Genomic DNA, 17,137 nt, shown 5'->3' with positions numbered 1-17,137 from the left:
ATACCTTTCGCTCGGGCAGGTACTCGATCAATACAACCTGTTCCAGATCTTTGACCATTGATTTGGTGGCGTCAGTATCTTCGGGAACAACAAAAGTTCGAGGGGTCAGAAAATCCTCATCTTCTACTTTTATCTCCCACTTCCCCGATTCGGTCGAAGCAGGTGGTTGTGATTGCTATTTGACTTCCTGTTTATCTTTGATATTCGACCTTTCCGAGGCTGATAGTGTCGATATCGGTGTTACCTCATCGACCGCAAATATTTCCTTTGCAGCATGTAGCTCCCTGTATATTGTTTTTACACCGTCTGATATCGGAAATTTTATCATTTGGTAGAGTGTCGAAGGGTTGCTCTCATATTGTGGATCCAAGGCCTTCCGAGTAGGGCATTGTACCTCATGTCGCCCTCGATCACGTGGAACTTAGTATCTTGAATGGTTCCAGCCATGTTCACCGGTAGAATAATCTCCCCTTTAGTTGTTTCACTGGCCATATTGAAGCCGTTTAGGACCCGAGCTGTGGGCACGATTTGATTTTATAGGCCGAGCTGCTCCACGTCCCTCGATCGGATGATATTCGCCGACCTACCTGAATCCACTAAAACACACTTAACTTGAACTTTATTTAATAAGATAGAAATTACTAGAGCGTTATTGTGGGGCTGAGAAATGCCTTTTGCTTCTTCGTCATTGAATGATAAAGTGCTTTCGGGCTCATAATCTCGGGTTCATTTTTCCCTAGTGATTGATACCTTAGTGCGTTTGAATATTAGTCCATGTGGAATGTCGACCCCACCGACGATCATATGAATGACATGTTGGGGTTCCTCCTGTTCATTTTTCCTATTGGCGTCTCTTTCTCTGAAATGATTCTTAGCTCGATCGTTGAGGAACTATCGAAGGTGGACCTCATTGAATAGACGGGCTACCTCATCCCTTAGTTTTCTTCAATCCTCAGTTTTGTGACCATGTGTGCCATGATACTTGCATATCAAATTTGGGTTTCTTTGAGAAGGATCAGTTTGAATGGGTCTGGGCCACCTAATATCTTTGATCCTTCTGATTGCCGATACAATGCCTGACGCATCAATGCTAAAGTTATATTCTGATAACCGAGGTGATTCTGTGGGATCGGCGTACTTGTCAAAGCCATTATTGCTCATAAGTCACCGATAATTCTGTCATCGATCATTTCTCCGATCGTTCCGGGCGGAATTGCGTCACGAACCATTATCCTTATTATTCCTTCGATCTGCGGTATATGGTTGATATCGGTCTCTGTTCGACCTTGGCTCCATATCTATGTCCCTCTGATTTTTAACTGCCGACCTGTTTGGATGTGCTGAACCGGAAGGAGCTCCCAATTGATCGTCCTCGACCCTGATCTTCGATTGGTATCGATTGTGCATATCTGCCCAAGTTACAGCTGGATATTTGATCAAATTTTATTTCAACTGACGTGATGCTATCGAACTCCGCTCGTTCAACCCTTGGGTGAAAGCTTGAACGGCCCAATTAACTGTGACCGATGGCACTCTATGCGTTCCATTTGAAATCGGGACACGAACTCCCTCAGCATTTCATTATCCCTTTGTCTTACCTTGAAAAGGTACGATTTCCTTGTTGCGACCCCTATGGCCCCGGCATGTGCTTTTATGAAAGAATCCGCTAACATGGCAAATGAGTCGGTGGAATTTGGTGGCAGGTTGTGATACCAAATCATTGCTCCCTTCGATAGGGTCTCTCCGAAATTTTTCAACAGCAGAGATTCGATTTCATCATCCTCTAAATTGTTACCCTTGATGGCGCATGTATATCAAGTAACATGCTCGTTGGGATCGGTGGTACCATTATATTTGGGTATGTCTGGCATACGAAACTTCTTTGGAATAGGCTTCGGAGCCGCACTTGGAGGAAAGGGTTTTTGTACAAACTTCTTTGAATCCACCTCTTTCAAGATTGGCGGTGCCCTCGGTATCTGATCAACTCGAGAGTTGTATGTATCCATTTTTTTTATCGTTGGCTTCGATTCTCTTCTCCCATGATTCAATTCTTTTGGTGCGCTCCTCCAGCATTTTAATTATCGCAGGATTAGTCCCCGATTCGTTACCATTCGGCCTCTCCGGTACTGGCTCGGTACAGCGAGTAATTTCCTAGTCGACCCTATTCGAAGCTCTATGTTAATTTTGTAACTGAGCAATAACGGCTTGCTGAGCATGAAGCATCTCGAATATTACTTGGAGACTGACTCCCTCGTCTCATCTGCCATGTGTTCCTTGGCCACTAGATCGACCTTCTCTGCGTACACTTTCATCGAGATCTGCCCCTAAGTCCGTATTAAGAGCAACGTGCGAACTGGCATCGATGGGGTTGACGACCGCTGCTCCCCCCGTGAGTAGCCTGTGGCACTTCGATTCCTGGAGCAATCATATTTTCGTTTTCACCATGGAATCCGAGCCATTGTCACCGTGTGTAGATGCGTTTTGTGAGTTTAACATGTTTTAACCTGAAAGCAAAGATACTCGACAAGAACAAGCGTAAAATAGTGTGTTTCACCAGAATCAGTACTAAAAATTCACTATTATCCTTAGCCCCATGATGGGCGCCAAACTGTTTACTCTAAAATTCGAGTAACAATTAAACTTATTTAGTGATTTTAAGGATACGTGATTTAATCCAATACCAATTGATAAACAAAAAATTTAATAGATAATCTGAATAGTAAAATAAATCAAACCAGTGTTCTGGCAGTACTTCCGACCTCGATTCGGGATGGTCTCGAGGTTGGGTGAGAAGAACAGTAAAGAACAGAAAATAAACAATGATGAACAGTAATAGATAATAAGTGTAATAGGGAGCAGTGTTTTTGTATATATTTTTCAGTGAATCAATCCCCCTACAAATGAATGGAGTCCCTCTTTATATAGTAGAGGAATCCTAAATAAGGTACAATTCTAATAGCGGAAACAAATCCCACGATTGGCGTAAATAGCCGCTTGATTCGATCTGTTCCGGAATTTCCACCGAGATCTTCGGTCGGTTGATAATATTTCGTCATTCCGTTATTATACCTTACTCGAAGTCGGTCTCGATCTTCAGCGAGCACTTCGATCTTCATGTTCCATACTCTGCCATTGAGCTCGAACCTGGTCTATTACGAACTTACTCTCGAGGTAGCTCCTCGTGCCTATGAAATTTGACATACCCGATTTCGACCGTATACAAGTACATAATGTAAAAAAGGTAAGGAAATTTTTTTCTATATATCCTCTAGATCAAAGTACTGTATCATGACAACTACGCTAAATCAATTTAAATCACAAAGTTGTCTCCGAATTGGACTTGCGAAAGAAGTAAGATGTACACATAAATATTAGAGTTATGCACAACCGTGAAAAACAAAAATTTATTTACATAATCATATCACTTTAAACCAACGTATATAAATATTTATACAAAAGATGACTTGGTAGCTTGAAAAGTACACCATAGTCCATGGGATAGTGGACGTGTGAGACCAGTGCCGTTGAACATCTGAGAATTCTTTAGTAAAGGCATGGCTTAAGCCAACTCAAGACGAGAGATTTTTCAACTACTATTACAATTCGTATAACCTTGAGGAATAAGACTAGTGTAATATGTTATTAGCCTAGTGTTACTCCACATAAGACTTGTTAGAATATCTACTATTAATCGTAGTAAAATGGTTAAAAGAAAATAATTATCATTATCTATTAAAAAATGTGTCGAATATTTAACTTTTTAAAAACAAGTCAAATATGGATAAAAACCATATTATTCACTTAGAAAAAATATAATAACTAATAGGTTTAACTTTTAAAGCCTCAAATTGTAGGTTTCTAAAGTTTGGGAGACTAGGAGTCAAGAAATCATTGATCCATATTATCCGCCGGTTAACCCGTTTTTTATCCGTATTAAATATGGGTCGGATCGAATGATTTATCCGTTTTTTGCCTTCCCCATTTTCGACCCGCCCGTTTGCCGCCCCTAGCTATCACTAACCTAAGTATTTCTCCTAATAACATGGTTTATTAGAAAGTGTGATTTTTCATACTCTTCATTCAGAGTTGGCGAAAACATAGTAAGAAATAAGAACTAACAGGTTCAAGTGAAATAACACACCTAATATGTCAATACAATCTTGTCTACTACACTCATATGCAAGTGTCATTGTGCAGCAAGGAGCTGAATTAATCGTTCCGACAAACCTATCACCCCCTTATCGTCACTATAAAATGCTATCAAACCTGGCTACTGATAAAGTATTCAAAAAGAAGAAGATAAGGGGGAAAATAATAAAAGAAACATTGCCTTGCAATATTTACAAAAGGCCTTAAGAGTAGTAAGTCATTTACCAATCAAAATCGGGATACCTACATTGTGGAATCTTCCAATCTCTGTCAATTTGGAAATCTGCAGTCTTGACCTAAAAGCTTATGCATTTGATGGGCTCTCTACTTGTTTGTTTTCTGAATGTTTCGTGTTCTGAGTATCCTCGTTCAAAATGACGCCATTTTCTCTGACTACCATCCTCCCACCCTCAGGTGGACAGTGAGCGTCTGTGGTGGAATCCGTTCTCAGACTGTCATGTAATCTTGGAAAATGCCTCTGCGCGGATGATAGACAGCTGTTTGGACTAATATTCAGGGAGTCCATCGCATAGTGAGATCGGATAGCTGAACTAAACAAAGGTTGCATAAATCGCTTTTTCTCAGGAGTCTCACGTAGAGAAATTCGACAAACTGGGCACGTGGAGTGCTGCTGAAACCATATGTCAATACATGTTGCATGGAAAGAATGCCCACAAAATGGCATAATACGTAGTGTGTCCTGCTCTTGATAATCGGCAAGGCAGACTATACATCTATGAAAACAAAGATGGAAAGGAAATTATAAGGTAATATTTGTTATGTTAAAAGTTAAAAACATATGCAAAGACACTATGATCAATGAAACTTGCAATACTCACAAGCTACAAAATTTCCGAACAACAACACACAAGATACAGAGACCATAAAAATTGATAATATAAGAAAAGATCTCAACTTAACGGAAACACGCTTAGTGCTATCCCTTTATGTGCCACTTCAACATCGGATGTACACAATATGTTTAGCCACGTTCGTTCAGCGTATTAACAATGATAAAAATTTCAACTATGATCACATGCATGTCAAGCATGTATTCTATGACAGTCATGGTATTTAACATGAACACTGGGACTATTTCAGAGACGACATTACATGCATAATTCGTACAATGAAGGTCATTTCTCTTGTACAATGAATGACGATGATTATGCGGCATTCAGGAGAAACATGGGTACAGTTGTAAAGAGATATCTTTTGGCACCCAATTCAAGAAACATGCTTTGTTCATTTGGTTTTCTAATTGGTTTACTTGTTGTTGCTTCTTTTTATCTTTCCTGAGCCGAGGGTCTACCGGAAACAGCCTCTCTTCCTTCCTATAGATAGGCGTAAGGTCTGCGTACACACTACTCTCCCAAGACCCCACTTGTGTTATTACACTGTGTTGTTGTTGTTGTTGTTATTCTAGTCTAGAAGTCATCAATAAATGGTTTCCAGTCAATTCTTTCCTACCAAGCAGTTAGCTTCTCTGATATAAAGGCAAGAAAGTGCTCAAAATATCTTGGATTTACATAAAAAGGAGACTGAAACATCTATATGATGCAATCATATCATGCATAAATCTACATCGAACCTAATATATGATGTTAAACTCGATGCTAACCTACTTCTATATTCTTCAAAACCTGATGCCTCAAAGAGATATTGCGTTACCAACAGAGACGCATAAAATCCAGGTCCAGATTGAGAAGATGAAATTCCCTAACAGTTCTCGGTTTCCTAGTTTAATAGTCATATTCAATACCTATGACACATGCTTTGGCAGTTAACTAAAAGGTGATAAATAGTGTCCCAATACATACAGTGAAGCTTATGAGAACTCTGAAATAATAATGTCCCATCACCCACTGAAACAGAGGAAAAAGTTAACAGCAAGCTTTTATGTTTAATAGAATCACACCAGTGGTAATGTGCAGTAGTTCATTTTTCTACTGTATAAAATCAATGCCAGCTCCTAATCTTCTGATTTACTCTTCATTTCCATATATCTGGAAGAGAGTTTTGAGGCTCTAAATGCAGAATTCAACAAGAACAGCAAATGGACTTCACGTGAATTAACAAAGCCTATTGATTAGTCTGGACACGTTTCAGATGAGCAAAGCTTTAATAGTCAAAATGATTGCATTTTAACCAAGACATCAAAGCAGTGAACTTTTTTCTCATTACTGTAACATATTATGGTTACTGCCTGCGATAATCCAAGATAAGTAGTGTTTTAGAGACATGGAGAGTGAACGGAAATGCTTCACCTTTTAACAGCACATGAAAGAAAAAAGAAAAACAAAAATGCAAAAAGGAAAATTTGAGACCTTTATACAAGTAAAATGCAATCACCTACTCCAGGATTTCATCTAGACATACAAACATATGTGCACAGTGAAATCTAAAGTATTTCTCCCTTTCCAGAATGGAGGCAGCTGGGAAGAATCACATTGAAACATAAAGGAAACGGTAGAAACTGAAATTTTCAGAACCTATGCAAAAGGAAAGTGGCAGATCTACAAAATAGAGCAGATCGGATGCACCAACTGCCTTCAACTCAACCTACACACACACACATATATATATATATATATATATATATATATAGTTAAATTATTACAGTAAAGTAATGGGTGTAGTGATAGTCCTACCGATTAGTCCTTGAACAAATATCCAAACACCTTTGCTCTTATTGAAGGTCTTCACAAGCAAAACAAGGCAATATCCAATATTCAGGCATTTGTATGAATGTACCATAAACCAGGCAGATCTAAAGGGTCGAGGATAAAATGACAAATGTAGCTAATCATAATTTTCAATATACAGGAAATCTACGTGATCTTAGGCTCTCCATTTTTAACCCAATCTCTAGCATAACTCGGTCATATTATAATGCCACGTAGACCTAGTGTTGATTGTTTGTTCTCCTATAACTGGAGGACGACAGCACAAGCGAAGCAAAGGGCAGAGCGATGTAACTGTATACAAAGGAACACCGGTATAACAATTCACTCAACCAAGAATGCCTTCTTCTCTTTAACTAGTTTTCCTGATCGCTTTATCCCAAATGATTCAAAAAAACTCAAATTTGGAACTAAATCTCATTTATTTCTCCAGAAGAATTTCACTTTGCAGAGCAGGTGGACATACTATTACCCCCCATAAACACCATTCTCAGTTGTTAAACAAAGTAAGAACTTAAGAAAAAAACATAAAAACTTAAATTAGGGGCAAGCTATAATTGTCTTACAAATTTTTGCATAGAATTACATATGCAATATGTTGGGTTCCATCTCCAACATACCATCTCCCAATACGAGCTACAAGTAGAAACTCATGTCTAACGTGACTTTCTTCACCACACACAGACTTCACTCGTGGTTGAACTACAGATATAGTGTTTAGTAGCCCCAGGCTGAATTAATGTAACTAGCTATATATTTAAAGCATCGATCCAACTAACACAAAACACACATAGCTGTCAACACCCTTGTCCGGGCACACAAAGTTAAGTTAGCACCCAGCAGACACTTGTTCTTGCTCCTAACATTCTTTAAATGGATAACAAGATTTGCATCAAAACTGTAAAGAACCTTCACAATATCCCTCCACAAAATGAAGGCAATTACTGACTTAATGATGTCATGCTTCAGATATATTTACCAGGTTCCCAAACACACATACTTCTAACATCATGTTAAACTTTAACTGTGTGGGCTTTACAAATTATAAATGTTGAAAAGGTACAACACAATCTGAAGACATATCCATAATCCTAATTCAACTTATTTTTTCTTTTGCTATGTAGTCCTACTTCATACTATTCATTCCTGCTTTCAACCAAAAATAGATTTGGTTTGTGAACTCAAGATAAAAATAGACTATGTTATGCGGAAGTCAAGAACCACCAATTAGAAAGAAGTATTATTTATCTAAAGCTTGTATAACATGTAGAAATTGAAGCAAATATCAACTTACTGGGCATCTTCTGCAGAGGTAAAAAACACATCGCCATATTTCTTTGTCGGGAAATTGGCAACAGCAAGAGGCTCGAGACCATGTAAACCACGCTCCAACTATACAAGGGAAACATACACTATTATTTAACCAAAAAGCAGGATTAGTTATTCACACGAAAATATCGTTCTGCTTCCGTTACTAAAGAAGAATCCAAGCAAAATAGTGACTTAAAGGGTACTATCTTTGAACAGTAACTGATCAAGTACAACTAAATTTAGGTAGGTTGTGAGGTAAAGGATGTGAACTGAGGGGAACAAAACCTACAGCTACAAGCACAAAGTAAAAAAGCATCATCACGACAAATTGATGTTCGTTTGAAAGGACTTCAAATATGACAAGTCATAGAAAAGCATCTGAAATGCCCACAAACCCTCTTTAACAAACTACACATCAAAGTCCTAAGTGGCCTACACGGTTGAGTATGTACTATGCACCAACTAGACTACTCAACCAATCAAAACTGCAGTCATGATCAGATACTTAAGTAGGCATTTGGACATATATATTACAGTGAATCAATGCTTGTTTTACAATTTTGTCCATTATTTCAACTTCAACTTGAAATAGAGAATTTGAAATTGCAGAAGATGGTTTGAGGAATATTTCACTCACAAACTTAATCTTTTTTTCCAAGTGAAATTCTATGCGAACACATTTTCACAGCTTCGAAATACTCTATTTCAACTTCAACTCAAATACTTTATAACTACGCAACCTACAACAACAACAAATCAGTATAATCCCATTAGTGGAGTCTGGGAGGATAGTGTGTACGCAGAACTTATCCCTAGTTTGGGGTCAATAGGCGGTTTCCGATAGACCCTCGGTCCCCTCCCTCCAAGAACTCCCCACCTCTTGATTGGAGGTGGAGGGTGCTGACTAGAGCAACCCAAATGTAGAAAAACCAAACAATAAAGCAATGAGATGTTGAAACTGTATAAAGAAAGAAAACAACATACTACTAAATCAGTAATGGAACAAGTGCTCACAATGCTAAGATCAGATCTAGAAGCATTTGCAAAAAACCGCCTTCTCGCGTTCAATTGAATTCTTGCACAAATTAGCCTAGTGCACACAAACACTATGAACATAGTACTTACTGCAAATCCAATAACAGTCATCACCAAATTCATCCCTGAAGATATCATTTTCCAACTTTTTTTTTTTCAAAATAGAAACTCTATTATCCAATAGTCCAACAGTTGAAAATTCTTGAAAAGTTCCAAATTTGCTCTGCTCATTCCAACACAAAGCAAATTTTACACTATACCCAACTCATATAATCACAAGATTGAAACTTGGCTTTTCCCAAAATAGCAACTTTACTATCCAAAACTACTATAGCCCAAGAAATGAACTTCCCAGAAAAGTTCCAATTTTGCTCTGCGCATTCCAAAAAACAAATTCTACACTATACCCAACTCATATAATCACAAGAAAACTTAAACCAATCCCTAGTAATTACAGTATTCTCTCAAAAATCTAATCTTTCTTAGTTCTTGAGTAATTTACTTAAACAAAATGCACCCAAGAACCTAATCTTCACTTTTGATTTTCAAGAACCCTTCTCTGAATTTGCTTCATAGCTCATAAACATACAATCTTTATCACTCTAGAGGCATCTCTCAGTGCCTCCATTTCTCCTATATTTCTGCATATATATGTATTGGATATTTGAACCTATAAAGACTTGGCATTTTAATCTTGAAGAGGGTCAGCATGTTTTCTTAATATCAGCATGTGGAGAGAGAAAACAGAGAAAATTACGAGAGAGAGTGAAGTGCTGATGGAACGAGACACGGACAGGCACCTATGTTATCAGGAAATTAGTGTGCGAGAGAGAGAGAGAGAGAGAGATCTGAGATCCATAATCATAGTTGATTAGTGGAGTAATTTTCTTAAGTAACTTAACCTTAACAGTTAACAGTCACAATCATCAAACTAAAAGTATACATCAAATTAATCAATAATTAAAAAAAAAAAAAAAAAGACAAGTATGATGTCTTTGCGCAAACATAGAAATGAGAATGAGTAATTTCCCAATAGAATTAGGGCGCATTATCAAGCATTGCTTAATTCTTTGATAAAAGTGTTCAATATATATTATACATTTAAAATTTAATATTTTATCTGTATATATAATATAATTTTTATCATCCTCAGAATAATGTGGCTTAATTCGCCAAAGGACGAAATAATTTTTCATGTCCTTTTATAATTTAAATAAAAAAAGATGGATCTATACACAGAGAGTTGTGAGCACCGTATACATGTTTGCTTTCCCTAAAAACAAAACTCTTACAGCATACCACCAATGAATAAATAAGAGCGGATGATTTTGTCTTTCCACCAAAAACTAAACCTAGTTCTCATTTACACGTTGCTCTCTCCATCGGCGAACAAAGGCATTTGAATGTCTTACAAATTGTTTGCATTCTATCATTTTCTTTCTCTTCTTAATTTAGATAGTCTCCATAGAAATTAAGATTTGAATTCTTTAGATTTAGTGTGAATAATTTGGATATATATTTTCTGTCAAGATTTTTTGAGTAAAAAAGACATGAAATAAGCCACAATCACAAGCATAAAACTGGCCAACCGATTAAAGAATAAAGATAAATCATAGTAATCTCTTTTCTTAAAAATATTTAAATATTTGAGCTAAACAATTTTCCAGCGCCTCTTTTTTTCTTGCAATGGCTACTGCAAAATTTTCAACGAGAACTTCGTTGCAGTTCAATTGAAAATGAAGAGATGCACATTCAAAACACACATTATCCTAAATCCTAATCAACAAGTTCTCTTATAAAACAACAACAACCCAGTAAAATCTCACTTATGGGGTATGGGGAGGGTAGTATGTACACAGACCTTACCCCTATCCCGGAGGAGTAGAAAGGCTGTTTCCGAAAGCCCCTCGGCTCAAGAAAATAAAAAGACAAAAGGACAAAAGGAGACAATGTTAGTAACACCACAACAATCATAGAAAAAATAGGAACACCATGAAATCCAGAAGAAAGATGCGAAGCAAAGGGAGACAATATTAATATTACCACAACAATAATAAGAAAAATAGGAACACCATGAAATCCAGAAGAAAGATGCAAAGCAAAAGCGATAGCTAGTAAATAGGATCTACACTGAAAAGCGAAATTGTAAGACACAACATTACCACTAGCTATCTAGGCAAAAAGCCTACATGGTTAGTCCCACAATGATACGAAATAAGGTACGACTCAATTAACTCCTAACCTACAACCCTAATAATCGACTTCCACATCTTTCTATATGTGTCAAGAAGATAGAGAAAGAAAAACAGAATTGAGAAAACAGAGTGGGACGCCTCTAATAGTACAAGAGAGAAGAAATAATTGAGTTTAGACAATAATGCCCCTCCTATTAATGTGTGGTTTGTTTGTTGGTTAGGGGTTTTTTAGGAAACTAAATATGTATACAAACAACCACTCTCTCTCTCTATATATATATTATATTTTACTGATTTTCCGTAGAAAAAATCAACAACAACAAACATTGTTTACACTGTAAATCCAAATCTCCCGAAAAATAGTCCATGAGTCGGGCGGATCGAGGATTTCAAGAGTATGAGTCACTATTGTGAAGATGCGGATTTAGAATTTATATTTGACGAGTTTAACTTTAGTATCTATCATGTATCCACTACACTTTTGAAATTATAGGTTCAAAATTATATTCTTTTTAAAATTTAGTGATTTTAGTGCCGAAAACAAGATCGTCCGGAGTGGGATCTGAACCACCAATTTCACTCGTAGAGGTGCACCCAATAATTATTGTACCATAGAGTTTTTGAACATGGGTTCACGCACATATAATTAAATAATTTTCAAAAAATATAATATTATTATACATAATTTAGGGAGAAGAGTATGGTTCCCGTGAACTCATACCCTAAGACTTAGATAGGCCAAGATTAGGCTTATTTTTATTCTTTCCTTTTCTTTGATTTCATATTTGGTTACTTAATTGTATAATGTTACCCAGAAAAATTATTGTTACGTCATACTATTTTATTGTTAAGTATATATATTTTTGATGAACGATAATATATCGCATGCATAATGAGCATTAAATTTTTTTTCCACATAATTTTTGTTCCAGAGAATTAAAATTTGTCTCACACTAAACTGATCGAGAAAATAATCGTTTATGATCATTTATTTTATATTAAATAGATGAAAAGGATTACAACGATTTCTTTGGTTTATTTATCGATTTTATGTGTTACTATATTTTATCGATTTTTCTACAAATAAAATTATATAACTAAAATGATATTTGTAATGAACCACAAAATTGATCGCTACTACTTGAGCCCCCAGCCAACAATTAAACAACTCTTTTAATTGTTTAAGAGTCACCATTGCATGTGACTCATTTCCTCTTTTCTTTTTTTATTGACTAATTGACATGCTTTTTAGTTTGATATATTGGATATATAGAATGTGTTGTCTTATCAATAATTGTCATTAATCTAATGAGATTTCAGGATTCTTCTCGTGCTTATCTAACTGTCTTCTTCCCACAAGCATTAAAGGTATAACAACTCTTTCATAAATTATTCATGCATTAAAATATTTAGTCAATAGATTTTATTAACTGCACTAAGATATTGTTGAAAAATAATTTTAATTATAAGCTCGGAAAGTAATTTCCCAGTTCCCACCCGTGATGGCGAGTCAAAACTGATTTTGGAAAGTTGATTTTATAGTCTATTACAAATGCGATTTTAGTTAAATGACTATTTTTATATGACATATAATATGAAATCTGTAAATGTTTACCCTAAAAATTGAGTAACAATTAAACTTATATTGTGGTTTTAAGGATATGCGATTTAAACCATAACATTGATAAACAACGGATTAAATAGATAAATTGGACTATAAAATAAATCAAACCGGTCTGCAAACAATGCCTTGACCTCGATTCGAGATAGTCTCGAGGTTAGTTAATAAGAACAGTAGAGGATGAAACAAACAACGATGAACAGTAAGTAAAACAAAGAAAGCAGCGTATATGTATATTCTTATTAGTGAATAATGATTGTCCCCCTCACAAGTGAATGGGATCCCTCTTTATATAATATAGGAATCCTAAATAAGGTACAACTCTAATAACGGAAGTATATCCCATGATTGGCACTAATAACCGTTTTGATTTGATCTGTTCCGGGATTTTTCGTTGTGATCTTCTACCGGTTACTTTCCGTTATTACGCCTTACTCGAAGTCAGTCATGCTTGATCTCGATTGTTGCTGGCCTCGATCTCAATGAACACTTCGATCTCCAGGCTTGATGTTCTATCTTCGAGCTCGAGCCCGATTTATTATGAGGTTACCCTCGAGGCAACTCCCCTGCCAACGAAATCGGGTATGCCCGATTTCGACCGTATACAGATAGTCCCCTCGTTTTTTGGAGTGTAACGAGAAGAAATGAATTGGAGACTTCGATTTAATACCTCGATCAATTATGACGTCAATATCGTGACGTAAGCGACGGAAGCGATTGAAGCGTCGCATCTGCACAGTTCCCAAGGTCATTAATTAACGCCAGTTGATGGTCAGCCACCAGTGCTTTCAAACCATCAAAGTGGCTATTATAAATAGACCACCTTTATAATCTTCTCAAACTTTACTTTCAAACTTCTTCTAATCTTCAAAAGCTCTTCTATTCTCTTCAAGTTCATCAACTTTGCCGGTTTCTGTTTGCCAATCTCTTATTAAAACACAAATTCCGCCTTCTTCTTCCTTAAACTTCATATAGCAATGGCAAAAACATCAAAGACCGTTCCTCAAGAAGAAAAGGCCTCCTCATCGTGGCCGGCCGGTGACAAAATACTAGTGGAGCCACGTATCGAAGAGTGCATCCCCGGGCCATGTGAACTTACTTCCGACTTTAAAGTCGAAAAACTCTCTTCGGTTCCTGGCCGATGCGAGCCCATGTCTAGATACATCTGTTCGATATCCGAAGGCGATCTCGAGCAGGTGAAAAAAGACTGCCACTTGGAGAATTACCACGGGGAGAATAAAGAGGTGGTGATTCCTACCTTCGAGGAGGACATCACCACTCATGTGAAAGAGTTCTTAAGTGTGTATACTTACCCTTTCACATTGGGTTCCGTCGATCCTGTCATAATCGACTTCTGCTGCTAATACCGAGTAACCCTAGGTCAGATCTACCCCTCTTTTTGGCACATTGTCATTTTGCTCAGATTCTTTTCGAGCAATATCGAGGATATGTCTTTCACCCTCGATCATCTCATTAGGCTATATATCCCCCGTCTTTATCGGGGCGGACTGATAAGGCTTCAGCGCCGGGCCACGAAGGTGCTATTTGTTCGAGGATGGATGGTCCGGTTTGTCCGAGTCAGGACCTCCGACTTAATCCCCACCGAGAAGATGCCATTCCCCGAAGAATGGAACATGAAGCATAAGTAGAACTTCACCAATAACGTTTGATTACTTGTTATGTTTCCTTTACCTCTTCTCATCTATATTCTTCTTTATGGTGCAGCTTCCTCCTGGTTTCTTGGTGTAGTCCTGGACCTTGTAGGTTGGGTTTGATAACTGGTTTCAACATCTTCGTATGCTGAGCGCTCTTAGCTAGATTTGGCCAAGGGTCGATGGGAGGCCAAAAATCATGGTAAGCTCCCATGTCCGTGTTTGATGCTTTCCTGTGAAATACTTCTTTTTAACTTGATTTCTTCTCATACATGTCTTAGAGATAATGTCGTCATGAGCCCCCCGCCCCCCTCCGGGGGAAGAGGAGGTCTCAAAGCCAACCAAAGACAAGAAAAGGAGAAGGGCCTCACTTTCATATACCCCAAAGCCTAAGAAAAGCAGGGCTCGAAAGTCGAAGACTGATCCCGCCGTTCTATCTGTCGATGTAGTCCAAATGCTACGAGATGAAGACGAGGAGGGAGAAGATGCCGACTGCCTTTTGGTGGCTTGGAAGAGGGAAGGCATCGAAGCTTCGAGAACTGCTGAGTCGGTGACGGTCGAGGAGGTTCAACCGCAGACCGAGGTGATCTCGGAGGAAGGTCCAAGCAGAGTCCTCGAGTCATCGGGTATTGATGATGCCGCCTGCCGTTTTGAGCAACCGGTGGGTGTGCCCGAAGGGTCTAGTTCTGAGGCCCTTCAAAGAGAAGAGAATGCCCCAAGTGACTCGCTCGGGGCAATTAACATTGATGATTCGCCGCACGGCCCCACGTTCTCTAATGGGCAGTTTCGGTATTCCCGGTCAATAGGGACCCCCGATGTGGGGACGGACCCCGAAGGGGATGATATATTTCGCGGTTGCTTCGCGGGGGTCGATGATGTTTCCGACCTGGACGCATCATTTTTTATGAGGCTCGGCGGCTTCTGAACCAAGTGAGTTTTAGCCCATGTTACCATGCTTGCGTTTGTTCTTATTTCTCTAAGTATGATTTCCTTCCTTTCTGTACAGGCTACGGCGCTCATCGAGAAGCGTCCTCCAAATACTGAGCTGAGCTGGCCCGATGTGAGGATGATCTCAAAAAGCTTACGGAGGAGAGAGACGCCCTCAAACTCCTCTTTGTGCAAAAAGAAGAGGAGATCATGAGTATTCGAGCCGAGTTGACAAGAGCTCATCAAGATCAGACCGAGCTCATTGAACAGATAATGTAAATTTTTGGGAGCTTGTTATGTATTAACTTGATATTGGCGACTAACACTTTGATCCTGCAGGTTCAGCAGAAGGCCGAAATGGTTGAGCAGCTTCGTGAGGAGGCCAAGATGAAAGAGGCAGAGACTTTAGGGTGGAAGCAGAACATGGACCGTCTCGCCTCAGAGAAAGATGCGGTTCGGGCCCAACTATCTTCGGTTGATCATCAACTCCAAAGTGTGAAGGGGGAGAACTTGGCCCAAGCCCAGAAGGTTGAAGAGCTCGAGACTCGGTTGGCCGATGATCTTGCAAGGGCCACATCCGAGGCACAGGTTCTCGTGGCCTCCTACCGAGCCGACGCTGAAGCGGTTAATACTCGAGCAAAGGAAATTTTTGTCGTTGCTGAGGTTAGATTGTCCCGTGTTGCCGAGCATGCTAGGCGCCAATCTTGGAGATAGACTCTTGAGGAGGTACATGCTCGTGGCTTCGACCTCACAGCTGATATCGAAAGTGCGAAGGTTTTGGAGGACGAGGCCGGAGCTTTGCTTTCTGATGATGAAGACTCTGCGAGTGGATCCGAGAATGGAGGAGATGAAGATGAAGCTCCCGAAGATGCAGCTCCCGAGATGGACTAGGCACTTAGGATTTTGTGTAAGACCCTGTGTAGTCTTTGTAAATACTTTTCATATATGAAAGATTCCTTTTCTTTCTGTTTCGTCTTCGATTTCTAATTTATGATAAATTTTGTTTTGCCTTTGCCTTGTGAAAACTTTGTTGCAATCGGGTTGCTGTAGCCTCTATAATCGAGTGAGCAATATATCGAACTCAGAGTAGAACAAACCCTTAGGTTTTTTAGTTAAGTGAGGGCGAGTCCCCGAGCTCAACAATATGTTCGGGATTTTGATTTCGAATGGCTTGATCGAAGCCGCAATTATACTGTTTTTATAGCCGAGTTCGAGTAAGTTTCGAACTCACAGTAATAGACCCCTTAAGGTTTTATATCAAATATTAATGAATCCTCGAGCTATATTCAAGTCAGTTTTATTTGAGATCAGAATAGTGGAACCCTTAGGTCCGAATCGAGTGAGAACAAAATCTCGAACTCTAAGTGTATTGGCCCTTAGGCTCTTTAGATTGGTCCGATATGGCCTCTAAAATATGGCTATTTTTTTCCTTTTTCGGCTTAGAAGACTTAGTAAAAATTTCTTTATGCCTTAACACGTATTCTTTACCCATTAGGTTTTTTGAGGGTTCGATGTCGATTGAAACCCCTTTGTTTTTTGCGCTTTAGCACATTTGTGTTAAGA

General features: G+C 38.5%; 1 protein-coding gene across 4 annotated transcripts; it reads right to left on the bottom strand.

Annotated features, from left to right (window-relative positions):
• Window positions 1-4,101: 4,101 nt before the first annotated feature.
• Window positions 4,102-10,119, bottom strand: LOC107826869 (RING-H2 finger protein ATL34). 4 transcript variants are annotated; one of them, XR_001657372.2, is made up of 3 exons: window positions 9,159-10,119; window positions 8,128-8,245; window positions 4,102-4,883 (listed from the first exon to the last, which is right to left on the bottom strand). XR_001657372.2 is itself a non-coding variant. In XM_016653899.2 (3 exons), exons 1-3 carry the CDS (start codon window positions 9,315-9,317, stop codon window positions 4,454-4,456), a joined length of 717 nt encoding a protein of 238 aa, XP_016509385.1. In that variant the 5' UTR covers window positions 9,318-10,101; the 3' UTR covers window positions 4,102-4,453. The 4 variants fall into 4 exon arrangements, 3 of the variants coding, with proteins under 3 accessions (XP_016509385.1, XP_016509387.1, XP_016509386.1); XM_016653899.2 differs by having other exon boundaries at window positions 8,128-8,225; window positions 9,129-10,101; XM_016653901.2 differs by having other exon boundaries at window positions 8,128-8,225; window positions 9,270-10,095.
• Between the last annotated feature and the right edge of the window lie 7,018 nt (window positions 10,120-17,137).

This window comes from Nicotiana tabacum, chromosome 13 (assembly GCF_000715075.1).
Source record: "Nicotiana tabacum cultivar K326 chromosome 13, ASM71507v2, whole genome shotgun sequence".
Taxonomy (NCBI): domain Eukaryota; kingdom Viridiplantae; phylum Streptophyta; class Magnoliopsida; order Solanales; family Solanaceae; genus Nicotiana; species Nicotiana tabacum.
This window is presented reverse-complemented; position numbering and strand designations above follow the sequence as displayed.